At 42.3% G+C, this 13,246-nt stretch overlaps 1 protein-coding gene across 5 annotated transcripts in view; it reads left to right on the top strand.

Annotated features, from left to right (window-relative positions):
* Nucleotides 1–2,726: 2,726 nt before the first annotated feature.
* Nucleotides 2,727–13,246, top strand: part of SLC25A36 (solute carrier family 25 member 36) — a 36,100-nt gene continuing 25,580 nt past the window's right edge. The window contains exons 1-2 of one of the 5 annotated variants that reach the window (XR_003511575.1): nucleotides 2,727–3,022; nucleotides 5,447–5,606. Coding sequence is in view for 1 of the 5 variants with exons in the window: in XM_027544821.1 (XP_027400622.1) it covers nucleotides 2,982–3,022 (41 nt within the window). In the remaining 4 variants the exon portion in view is untranslated. The remainder of the gene's footprint in view (nucleotides 3,023–5,446; nucleotides 5,607–13,246) is intronic. The other 4 variants (XM_027544830.1, XR_003511574.1, XR_003511573.1 and 1 more) reach the window with 4 other exon arrangements.

The following is a 13,246-nucleotide window of genomic DNA, read 5'->3' as shown; positions in this document are numbered from 1 at the left end:
GTCCGACTCTGTGCGACCCCATAGATGGCCGCCCATCAGGCTCCCCCATCCCTGGGATTCTCCAGGCAAGAACACTGGAGTGGGTTGCCATTTCCTGCTCCAATGCATGAAAGTGAAAAGTGAAAGTGAAGTCACTCAGTTGTGTCCGACTCTCAGCAATCCCATGGACTACAGCCTACCAGGCTCCTACGTCCATGGGATTTTCCAGACAAGAATACTGGAGTGGGTTGTCATTGCCTTCTCCGAATGAAGTACTGATAAGTGCTAAAACGTGAATAAACCTTGAAAACATTATGCTTAGTGAAAGAACCTAAACACAAAAGGACACATACTGTATAATTCTATTTATATGAAACGTCCAGATTAGACAAATCCAGAGAGATAGAAAGTAGATTAGTGGTTGGCAGAAGATAGGAAGAGAAGAGAATGGGAGTAATTGATAACAAGTATGAGAGTGAGGAAATGTTCTTTCAGGATAAGGAAAATGTTCTAGAATTAGGTAGTGGTGATGGATGCTGGGAATGATGCTGGGAATGATCGAGGGCAGAAGAAGGGGACAACAGAGGATGAGATGGTTGGATGGCATCACCGACTCAATGGACATGGGGTTGGGTGGACTCCAGGAGTTGGAGGGAGGCTTGGCATGCTGCAGTTCATGGGGTCACAAAGAGTCAGACACGACTGAGCAACTGAACTTAACTGAACTGATGGTTGTGCAATCATCAGAATATACTAAAAACTACTCACTATACTTTAAATGGGTGAATTTTATCTCATGTTTTATGATACCTCAATAAAACTCGTATATTAAAAAAAAAAAGATCTACCCACCTACCCACAACACCACCACCAAAAGTTAACACAAAGGTTTGAGGGAAGTATGGCCAGGGTGTCAATTTTTATTTCTACTTCTCTAGGAGTTTTGTTTTGTTTCAAAATTTCCCTCTCTGATGTGCAGCTATTACTTTACCAACTGAAGCACTGAGATCAGAGAGACTCTGCTGGATGATTCAAATCCAAACTCTTTCTGGGTAAAAGAGAGAATCTTGGGCAAGTCAATTATTCTATATCTCAGTCTCCTCATGGAAAAAGTGGGGGGGTAAGATCACTGACCTCGCAGGGTACTTGTGAGTTTAGCAAGAGAATGCTGTAAAGGATTTAGATCAGAGCCTGGCATATTAGTAAGTATTCAAGAAATATCAGCTGCCATCATTTTTGTTATTAGGAATACAACACAGTAAAATAATACTACTTATTATTACAGGTAGCACTTACACAGACTGTTACAGCGTTTTACAGAATTTTAAGGTGTTCAGTCCTCATTACTGCCTTGTGAGATAGGTACTCCTATGCCCACTTTACATATGAGCATTTACTGTGAAGTGCATGAACTCTTGACAGTGACGTGCAATCTGTACATACATTTTGTGGAAATTTAGGAGCAAGTAAAGAGAGCTGAGGTAATCAGGGAGGACTTCATGAAGTAAGTGACCTTGAAAGGGTGGGAACGTGTGGTGAGGGCCTTGAAGGTGAAATGGAAACTGCCAAGAGGTGGAAAAGATCAACATTTATTTACTGTGAGCGACAAATAGTTTCAGTGTTATGTTATATTCTGCACCTCAGAAATAACTACTAATTAGGAAAATTTTCAAATATTTAATCATCATATTCTAAAGGGATAAAACATTTTCTTTCCCTCAGTCTTTGACCTTCTTACGTATACATATAAGAAAGAGTTGCTAGTTAGAAAAATTAGTAAATAATGGTTTTCTTTCTCCTTTCTAAAATAAACCTTAGTGTTTTAATTCCATTTGCCTGTTTTAGTTACTACACCTTGGAGATTTTTTTCCACATTGATCTACCGCACCCTTTGTTACAACTGCATAATACTCCACAGTAGGAATATTCTGTGACTCATTTCTCCATTCTCCTACTGATCAGTTTTCCACTATTAGAAGCACTGTTTGTAAATACAGTACTGTTGTTTGTGATCAAGTAGTAGTATCTTTGTTCGAGCCTTTTCTTGGATTGTTTCCTTTTGTTTTTGTTTGTTCTTTCATTCTTGGACTGTTTTGCGTGCTACTCTGAGGTATCAGTTGGAGTAGGAAAAGACAACCGTCTTCAGTATTCCTGACTTGAAAAGATTCCAAGAACAGAGGAGCCTGGCAGGCTACAGTCCCTGAGGCTGTAAAGAGTCGGACAGGACTGATTCCACGCATGATGCCACAACTGAGATATCAACAGATAACAGGAAGCGGAAATGCTGGGTCATAGATCCAATTATTAAAACGCAAATCAAGCAGGAGGCAAATGGAAATTTTCTGTACCTTCGTTTCAATTTTGTTGTGAATGTAAAACAGCTCTAAAAAAAACAAAAAACAAAAAACCAACAAGCAGTCCTTAAATCAAATCAGAGATTGGGCCGGCTCGCACCCCCACTCCGCTTGCATACCAGGAACCCAGACCGGGAGCCGGGGGATCGAGGAGCTCGAATCCGCTAGGCTGCTCGGGTCGAGACCGCGCCGGGCGCAGCCCTCGGAACAAACGCTGGAGGTGCGAGGACACCGTGACCTACTACCCTCTGTGCACGCGCTCTGGCCCCGCCTCCCGGCCCCTTTCATTGAGAAACGCCTTAGCGATCACGTGAAAGAGGCATGCCGGCTTCGTGACGTCATGCAGCGCGGACCAATGGTAGCTTCTGTTTATGTCGGGGGGGCGGTGGTCGGAATATTCTTTCCCACTTCACTGCCGCCGCGCTGCCCTCTAGCGCGGGTGGTGAGCGCTGAGCGGGAGCGGGAGGCGGCCCGGCTGCAGCGCTACGGGGAGGGCCGCGCCGGCTCCTTCTGCAGCCGCGTCTCCGTCAGCTCCCCTCGCCGTCAGTGGGGCGCCGTGCTGCTCCAGGCCGGGGCGGAAGCTGTGGCCTTCGCGGGCGGCCGGATCCGCGTCCCGCCTCAGCGCCCGGAGGACATGCGGCAGAGAGAATGAGCCAGAGGGACACGCTGGTGCATCTGTTTGCCGGAGGGTACGTTGCAGCCGGGGCTTGCGGACTGTGGCTGAGGGCTCCGGGCTGAGGCCGAGGGCCGTGGCCTGAGACTCAGGCTAAAAGGGTGAGGGGGATGCGGCCCGGAAGCGCAGGGGTGAGGGGACTGGAGCTGGGAGCCGAAGAAGCCCAGAGGGCTGAGGCCCAGGCGGGGAGGGTGGGAGGGCGAAGCCGGCTGGACGTCAGGCTTTGGGCCCGCGGAGCCAGAGCGAGGCCTGGGGAGTGGCTGGCGGCGCTGGGATCCACATAGGCCCAGTCCACTCGCCGCGGCCTAGCGGGCGTCGGGGATGCGCGGCCGCGGGAGGACAGCAGCTGCAGGCCTCGCGTAGGTTGCCCGGCCTGGTCGGGGGCGGAAAGTGCGGAGGCCGAGGACAAAATGGGCGCCGCACCTCCTCCTTCTTCCCTCCCTGGCGCGCGGGCTGCGGCGGGGCCTCACGTAGCTCACGCCCCTCCTCGGACCTCGCGCGGCTGATTTCCGGGCCCTAGTCAGTCCCGGTGAGTCGTCCTGGGGCTTCCGGCTCTAGCGGGAAAGCTTTGGGGTTCGGTTGCTCGCAGTAGCTGTATGTTTCGAGCTCAGAAAATTTCCTTCCTGAGCTTTTCCAGGTTGCGAGGTGCTGTCTCAAAGCGACAGTGCGTCCGGGGTCAGATTCTTTTCCTGAAAATCAACCCTCTTGCACATCCACTGCTTTTCGTCCGCTTAAAGAAGAAAAGTGGGGGTAGGGGAGAGGTCAGAAGCTTTGACAATGGTTACTGTTTGTACAAGGTTAAGACTAAAAGTCTTCGTTCCTTGTTTGCCAGCCTGAGTACTACAGATCTTTTGTTCAGCCAATTTAGTCTCCTTTTTTAGGTTGTTTTTTCCAAATTTGGAGAGGCATAGCAATTTTAAATTTAGGAGTTACTTCTTTTTTGCAGGGTCATAGTCTTATCGAAAATGGATACGACGAATTATGCTGAGGTTCTTTTCTGCCTTTGTGACCATATAAAGTCGCATCCCCTCAAAGCATGCAGTTTGTTTCTAAATCAGCTACTTTAAGAATATTAAACTAATACATACGCGGTTCTGTTCGCAGTGGCTTCGTTGGAGTTAGACGTGTGGACTCTATCGCCAGTGATGACCATGCTTTCCTTAGCTTAGCACGTTAACTCGACAAACACTGTACACCGCTTGTGGACCAGGCACTGTTGTGAGATTAAAGTAGTTTTCATTTAGTTTGCGAGACTAAGTTTTGGCAGGGTTTGCTTTCTATATTATATGTTTACCAATAATCTTGGCAAATTAAATCATTTTTAAACCCATTAGCCATGTAGGTATTCTTGTAAAGATGTCTTGTGCAAATAATCGGGTTCCCTTCTGTAATCAGATCATAAGGTAATTCATGAAAGTTAGACACATCTACTTCTGGCCACTATTTTAATCTGAATGAGAAATGGACAAACTCTTTGATCTCAGTTGCTTCATCTCTAAAATGAGGACGTTGAGACCGTTTCTAAGGCCCTGGTCTAGGTCCTAAAATTTTTAATGCTCTACATATTGTCAAGTTTTGTTTAAAGTGTGCTCAGTCACATCCGACTCTTTGTGAACCTATGGACAGTAGCCCTCCAGGCTCCTCTGTTCCTGGGATTTTCCAGGCAAGAATACTGGAGTGGGTTGCTATTTCTTCCTCGAGGGGATTTTCCCCACCCAGGGATTGACCCCTCATCTCCTGCTTTGTCAGGCAGAGTCTTAACCACCGAGTCACCTGGGCAGCCTTGTTAAAAATAGGGCATATTTATTTGCAATGTTAGCTTGATTGCACTAACTTCCCAGTTTGGGAGCCCCTCTGCCTGTCCATACTCCAGTATTTGGCCTGGAGAATTCCATGGTCTCTATAGTCCATGGGGGTCACAAAGAGTCGGACACGACTAAGCAACTTTGACTTTTCAATAGCCCCCAAAAAAGAACTTAGCATGTGCAGGTTATTTAGAGTTTTAAATGAAGTATTTGTTTATAGTACCTGACATAAGATAGATATAAATTCTTCCTTTGCATCCTGTATCCATTATATGTTTATATGTAGTTGCATAAGTTATTTCAGTAAAATTTGGCTTATCTTTCTTAGAGAAACGTTAGAACTAGGAAGGATGGTAAAGATCATCTGACTTAGCTCCTTCAAAATATGGGGAAATAGCAAGGTATAAAAAATGTGCTTATCCAACATCAAACACCTTTTCATACATGTTTAGTGAAAGGTAAATAATCTCTAAGGAACCTTCCAGCTCTGTCTTAAATGAAATCAGTGCTGTGGAATGTTCTGAAAATCTGTATGCTAAGCATTGTAGAAATGCAAATTGACTTGTGGGTAACATTGTTCTTGGTTGAAGATGTCTGGATGGTTCACCTGGTAAATAATCTGCCTGCCATTGCAGGAAACATGTTCCATCCCTGGGTCGGGATGATCCCCTGGAGGAGCAAATGGCAGCCTTCTCCAGGATTCTTAGCTGGAGGATCCCGTGAACAGAGGAGCCTAGTGGTCTACAGTCCCTAGGGTGGCAAAGAGTTGGACACACCTGAGCATGCACGCACACGGTACATCGCAAGTCGTGTATTTAGTCGATCATTTCTTGGACGTTCTTTATAGAAAACTAGATTTCATTTTTTTATCGTGATGGAATTATGTAAATTAAGAGTTAGGGAAATGTATTTTTTCCTTTAATAATAACCAGATAGAGAAAAGGAATTCTTTTTATTAGCTATTGTGCAAGAACCAAAAACCTTTCACAGTCACATTTAATCATTAGACAAAAATCATTTTAAGATAGAGCCTTTGAATTGTTTTCTTGATGATTATAATAGTATTTATTCAAATATGTGTTTGCATCTTAGATTTTTTAGGAGCCTTGTAGTGATCTTATTAAATCAGAAAATTGTAAAACATTCTAGCTCTGGAGAAGGCAGTGGCACCCCACTCCAGTGTTCTTGCCTGGAGAATCCCAGGGACGGGAGCCTGGTGGGCTGCCGTCTGTGGGGTCGCACAGAGTCGGCCACGACTGACGCGACTTAGCAGCAGCAGCAGCAGCACTGGACCTTGGGTCTGAGTGACAGCCTCACATGTGTAACTCGTGCTTTCTTGAACACACCCTTTGGTCCCATTAAGTTTTTGTCAGGGTTAATATTCAGAGTCAGGTCATCGGTTAGGTTGATTGTATTAACGGAGGCCGCTCATGACAGCCTGCAAAAAGGATGTAAATACAATTTTATTTTAGCTATACTTTTAATAACAGTGTTTGTGTATGAAGATTTAAGCAGTATGTTTTTACATTCTTTGATAGATCTACATTGTTTACTTGTGTGGCAGTTGGGGGGGTTTTCTATTTGAGAGAGAGATTGCCTCAAATGGGAGGAATAAATCTCCCAACTTAGGTGGATGAATTTTTTTCCTGTGTAGCTCCTATGACAGTGAGAGCTTAAAATATACAGTGGGCAATCTCAGGCTATCTAAGATTGTTTCTTTTTATATCCTGGGATTAACCCAGTCATTTATTAAGCCATTTATTAAACCATTTATTTTTCATTTATTCAGTAAGAATCTCCAGTGGGTGTCAGATATCTTGTTTCTGCAGAAATTTTGTCATAATATTTGTTAAATGACTTCACCTGTTTCCTTGTACGATCTGGGCAGAAGTAGAATACTTAAAAGTATAATTAATGTGCTTTATATACAGTTTACTTTGTCTACATTTTTGCTTAGCCTTAATTTTCATGATCTTTACAACTTTTTCTCCTTAAAAATACATTCTTTAATTCTGCCTAATAGATCGTAAGACTAAGGTAAGTTGCTTATCCTGATGTAGAATATTCTTGAAGAAACTTATATTCCTGTAAGGAGATTATTGTGGTATAGCATTGTAGGTCAGGAACCCCTGGGAGTTCCCAAGAACTTTTAGTGGTCTGAGATGTTAAAGCTCTTCTCATAAAAATATTAACACAGTGTTGCCTTTTCACTGTTGATGTTTGGACCGCTGGTGCAAAAGCAGTGATGCCTTAGCATGCGTCACGGCAGCATCCCCAGACTGTGCTGGCGGTCACTAGCACTTGCACTTTAAAAACACAGGTTCACTTAAGAGTGTTTTTGAAACAGTAAAAATTAGTTTTAAATCTTGACGCTTGTGTATACAACTTCATTTTATATTCTGCGTGAGAAAATGGGAAACATGAATAAAGTACTTCTGCAATTTTTGCAGCCTCAAACTGAACTAGCCTCTTTTTTCATGAGACCCACTCAACTGTGACTATTCAGTCTTGAATATTTGGCAAATACTTTCTCAAAAAAAAAATGAAAGAAGTGGGCCTGTTGCTTCGAGGAAAACCACTGGTAGCATTTGTTGCCATGTGATAAAATCGGAGATTTCAAACACTAATTGGAACTTTGGAAATCTTGAGTAGATAGGGAATATAATTTTTAAGATATTGTATAATAAAATGTATCAGCATTTGAAAGACCTGTATAATCCAGTGAACCAGTATTTTTTAAATGACCAATACATGATGTTATAGAGTAATACATAGGTAAAGGAGTCAGAACAGAACATAAAGCAATGGATTTTAATGTAACAAAGTGAAAGTTTATTGGTGTAGTCCAGATTCCATATTGCAGCTAATTTCAAGAGCCTACCACATGTCCAATTTTAATGTAATATTGAAAAATGCCCACAATTATCTGAAAAGAGGGGATTGAATTGTTATGCTAAGTAAATTATATCATTAATTAAAAGGTTTCAGTGCCATGGTTGAGGAAAAAATGGAACAGGATAAAAGGGAATAATGGGGGTGGGCAACACTGTAGCTCCAAGTAGGGAGTCTTGGTGGAGTCCTAACTGAGAAGGTGACTTTTGAACAAAGACCTGGAGGGCAGAGAGTTAACTATTTAGGTAGACCAGGCAGTGAAAAGGCCCTTGGGTAAGTATAGCCAAAGTAATAGAGCCGTATTAGGCCATTTGGCTTTTTTTCCTGAGATGGGAAGAGTCACTGCAGGAGTTCTCAAGGCTGACTCTGGTCGCCATGCACAGAGTAGACTGTACATGGGGCAAGGCCAGAGGTGAGGAAGTGATGTGGCTGTTGAAATAATCAAAATGAGGGGCAGCAGTTCTTCAAAGAAGGTTGTAGTCTATGTGACATGTGAAGAAAAATGAGTAACTGCAAGATTTTTAGTTTGGGTACCTGAAGGGGAAGAAATTATTGTTAATTGAAATGGGCGAGATTGCAGATGGAATAGGGCTGGAGTGGAGGAAGATAAGTATATAGTTCCGTTTAAGACGTAAGTTTGAACAGGATGCATGTATTAGGCGAGCCCAGAAAGGAGGTCTGGACTAGAAACACATATTTAGTAATTAATGGTATATAGATGGTGACATGAGCTTACATGATGTCACTAAGGGACATAGGGCGAAAGAGAGGACCTCTGGAAATTTCAGCAAAACGGATCAGAACAAGAGGAACCAGCAAAGTAGACCACAAAAATGTGCTCTGAAAGTCAAATGAAGAAACAAATATATACAATATTAGGAAAGAGTGGCTGATTAGTTGTCCTATGTTATTGTCTGTTACGATGAGATCTGAGAGTTCTTAATTACTGAATTTAACAGTTGTGGAGACCTTTGGTTACTGTGATTAGCAGTTTTCAAGGCAGAGCTGGGAGTGGAAATCTGATGGAAGTGGGAGAGAAATTAGACAGTAAATGGAATTTTGAGATTTGTTGCTGGGGGGAGCAAAGAAACAAAGCAATAATGGGGGGAGGGAGTTGTTATTTTTACTAGACCTATCTCATACCCTCAGTATATTTTGCTTCTATAGTGAATTTTAATCCTGATATCATTGTTTTTCCATATTTATCTAAGTTGTTGGTTAACGTCTTTTTTTTTTTTTAATGTTATTAGTGCTTTGATTTTGCTTTAGCATTTTGAAAAAGCCTAGCTTGTTAATTTTTTTCCTGCATGAGAAACACTACAGATACCCACCCCCACCAAGTACCATTATTCTCAACCACATCTCACATCTGTCTGACTTTTCATAAGTTATTCTGTCAAGTATATAGAATATGTCTTTCATTCTTCAAGAATTTGTATCTTGCTCAAACATTAAAGCTTCAGAATAAGTACCTCTACAAATATATTATCAGAGAAAACAGTTTCAGTTAAGACTTACTAGAATTTCAAAGATAGGCTACATTTTTGTGATTGCAAAATTCTGACATTTTAATGAGTCTTTTTCTTAGACATATTTCTTAATTTGACTAATGTCCTAATTAGGAAATTACAAGGGAGTGTTACCTACAGCAGAGATAACAAAATATTTTAACCTATTCACTTTGCTTTCAAAGCTAAACACTGCAGTTGTTTAACAAAATAGGTTTGCTTAGTGTTAACAAATATATTTCTAAAGTACCTATTGTATATATGTACATACATATAAATATGTGTGTGTGCCTACACATCAATATTGTGGACCCAAGCAAAATAGACTTTGTCCATTTATGAATTACCTTGCCTAGTAAAAGCAAGTGTCCTGATCCATACATGCTCAGAAGGTCAAAATCAAACATGTATGTGTAACAACCACAGTCTTAAATCCCATTGCTTTTTCATGACCCATCCTTTCCTTGGGGCTTCCCTGGTGGCTCACACAGTAAAGAATCTTCCTGTAGTACAGGAGACCTGGGTTCGATCCCTGGGTTGGAAAGATCCCCTAGAGAAGGGAATGGCAACCCACTACAATATTCTTGCCTGGAGAATTCCATGGACAGAAGCCTGGTAGGCTGCAGTCCATGAAAGAGTCAGACAGGATTGAGCAACTAACACTTTCACTTTTCATCCTTTCCTAAGCAGAAACATGGGACACCAGTTAGATTCCTCCACAGATAGGTCTAGTAAAAGTCTCTAAACCCAGGGAAACTGAATCTAGTGATTCAGGCCCTTGAGGCTGTCCTGATGATGGCGTTCTGCATATGCACTGACCCTAGGGATTTATGACTCTTGGCATCTTGGCTGAAACTGATAAACTTGTTACTCATGTTAGTGAATAATTTCTTTTTCCCTTTCCCTGTCTTCCCCCAGCCTCTCAAGTTTCTGATTCCTGTGTTGCTGTAACTTGGGTGTAGTACTTTAAGGCCCTCAGAGGCCTTTCTCTTTCTTAAAGACCCATTTTCCCAGATTTTTTTGTGTTTTGTTTTTTAACCAGTTTCTTGGTTACATTGTGCCTAGCTTCAAGGGGGAAAACAATTCCATTCTAAGCAGCTTTTAGCCTTTGCTTTACTCTCAAGGGATCTGTAGGCCCTTGAGTAGTTAGAACGTCTGACATGTCAAAATTTTTATCTTCATTATATACTATAAACAAGTAGAAGCAACAGTGGAAAGTTCTGAGACATTTACACTCCCAAATTACCATAGGCTAAAAATGTGTCTACAATCCAGTAAATTCCTGGGGTGACTTGATTTACTTATTGTATAATTTCTCAAACATCATGAAAATAGAATAGTTTTAAACGTCTTGTAAAGATGTTTATTGATAACCAGTATAATATCATATATGAAATGAGTCGCCAGTTCAGGTTCGATGCATGATATTGGATGCTTGGGGCTGGTGCACTGGGACGACCCAGAGGGATGGTACAGGGAGGGAGAGGGGAGGAGGGTTCAGGATGGGGAACACGTGTATACCTGTGGCGGATTCATGTTGATATATGGCAAAACCAATACAATATTGTAAAGTTAAAAAATAAAATTAAATTTAAAAAAATATTCTCTAAAATCAATTCATAGTTACATGGTAAGCTCTCACCAAGCAGCCTTGCCCTCATATGTTCTAAAGGTGTGGCATTTGCCTTTGAAACTTTAAAATGTGCATTGATCCAAGGATTCATAGTTCTAAGAGAATGTAGTTGAAGTTTTTTAACCTGGATATAACAAAGGTATAGTTACATTTAAGTTTTACTTGCTTAGAAACTACCCTTGCTAGATTTTTGACATTGCAGAATAACTATATGCTCTTTTGCTGTCAAAGTTGGCTATTCTCTCTTTGGAATTGTTTACTAGTCAAACCTTTTAAAGCAAATGTTTGAGACACTTTGAATTATAACAGTAAAGCCTCCAACTTAGTACTTTCATTAGTAGCAAATTACATTGGTGACACCTTGCAATCTTAACTCAATGGCCACATCACTGAACCACAGGGACTCAGGACCAGTTAGAAGATTAGACATGAAATGAGGCTCTGCTTTAAGGCACTGCAGTGGAGATGGTCAGGGGAAATATGAAAGGAAGTTTAGAGTGTAGACCATGTGAGACGTGAAGATAGTCAGTTATCAGAAAGCCTCTGTGTCCCTTTAACTCCCTTTGAACTGATGCTTGTCCTCCAAAACCACAGGAGCATGCTTGATGTGTTAAATTCTAAGAATTAGAGCAGAGGTCAGTGTGGTCAGAGCAGAGTGAGAAGGGAAATAGATGCGATTGTGTAAGGTCTTATAGACCATTGTGAGGGCTTTGGCTTTTTGTCTGAATGACTTAGGAAGTCTTTGAAAAGACTTGATCTGACTCAAGATTTCAATGCAGTCACTTTAGAGTATACATCGGAGGGAGTGGGGCAGGGGTAGAAGCAGAGAGACACTAATTAAAAGGTTGCTCCAGTAACCTCAGTACAATATTGTGCTTAGACCAGGGTGGAAATGGTGAGAGGTAGGTCATGATTGCAAATTTATTGTTGAGTTCTGAGTCATAGACATTTGCACAAACACACCATTTTTCATGGAGTCCATTGAGCCCCAGAAACGTCAACCACATTCTCCAGTTAAAAAAACCCTTGCTGTTTTTAAAGGACACTTAACTGCTGAAATTTTGATTAAAAAATTATTTGAAAATAAAGATGTATACATGAGGTTTTTAAAAAGGCTGCTGAAAGATCATGAAAACCAACATTTCCCTGCTGCCTTACCCCATGTCTCCCTCCCAGTGGGAACTTCTTATTTTATCTGTTTAATCCTTAGGTTTAGAATTCTAGAATAATTTACCTTCTGCAGTTGTTGCGAAATCTGATGGGATTATGGCTTCTTTATGTATGTGATCTTTTGTTCTTTCTAGAAGTCTCTGCTTCTACCCTTGCCCCACTCTCTCCAATGTATACTCAGTATTTTGAGAGATTGCAGTATTGTAACTTGACATGAGTCTTTTGGATGCATTGTACCTGTTAAACCTGAACTCAGAGTTTGAGTTCGTTTCTTCAGAGAATTAGGCTTCTGCTCCTGGAAACAATTTTACCCACTGTAGGTGGGGGAGGGAGAGAATACAACCTGGGTATCCCACTTTGCTTCATTACCTGTCAGCGTTCAATTCTTTGCCTTATCTCCATCTTGAGTACTTGGTGCTCTTGGTCTTTAGACCTCTAAGGGGTCACAGTCGGAGAAGGCAATGGCACCCCACTCCAGTACTTTTGCCTAGAAAATCCCATGGACGGAGGAGCCTGATAGGCTGCAGTCCATGGGGTCGCTAGAGTCGGACACGACTGAGCGACTTCACTTTCGCTTTTCTCTTTCATGTATTGGAGAAGGAAATGGCAACCCACTCCAGTGTTTTTGCCTGGAGAATCCCAGGGACGGGGAGCCTGGTGGGCTGCCATTTATGGGGTCGCACAGAGTCGGACACGACTGAAGTGACTTAGCAGCAGCAGCAAGAGGTCACAGCAGGGCAAAACTGTTACTACTCTTTGGTATTTCCTTCTGCGGGCCTTTCTTCCTCTTTGCCAAGACAGTTAATCCTTCCCATTTGCTTCATTGCTTGAAACCTTCCTCCTCTCTCTGTCTTTGTGGCGTTTTCCTTTAGACAGTGGCTGCTAAGTCACTTCAGTCGTGTCCGACTCTGTGCGACCCCATAGACACCAGCCCACCAGGCTCCCGTCCTGGGATTCTCCAGGCAAGAACACTAGAGTGGGTTGCCATTTCCTCCTCCAATGTGAAGTCGCTCAGTCGTGTCGGACTCTTAGCGACCCCATGGACTGCAGCCTACCAGGCTCCACCGCCCATGGGATTTTCCAGGCAAGAGTACTGGAGTGGTGTGCCATTGCCTTCTCTGTTAGACAGTGGAGAGGAGCTAAATCTAATGTAGTTATTCCTGTTTGCACAGAATAGGGATTTTAAATGTTTGTCAACAGCAATAGTTTTGTTCTCTACATCAATTAATGAT

Source organism: Bos indicus x Bos taurus, chromosome 1, assembly GCF_003369695.1.
Source record: "Bos indicus x Bos taurus breed Angus x Brahman F1 hybrid chromosome 1, Bos_hybrid_MaternalHap_v2.0, whole genome shotgun sequence".
Classification (NCBI taxonomy): Eukaryota; Metazoa; Chordata; class Mammalia; order Artiodactyla; family Bovidae; genus Bos; species Bos indicus x Bos taurus.
The sequence above is the reverse complement of the archived record's forward strand: the minus strand, read 5'-3'. Positions and strand labels throughout refer to the sequence as shown.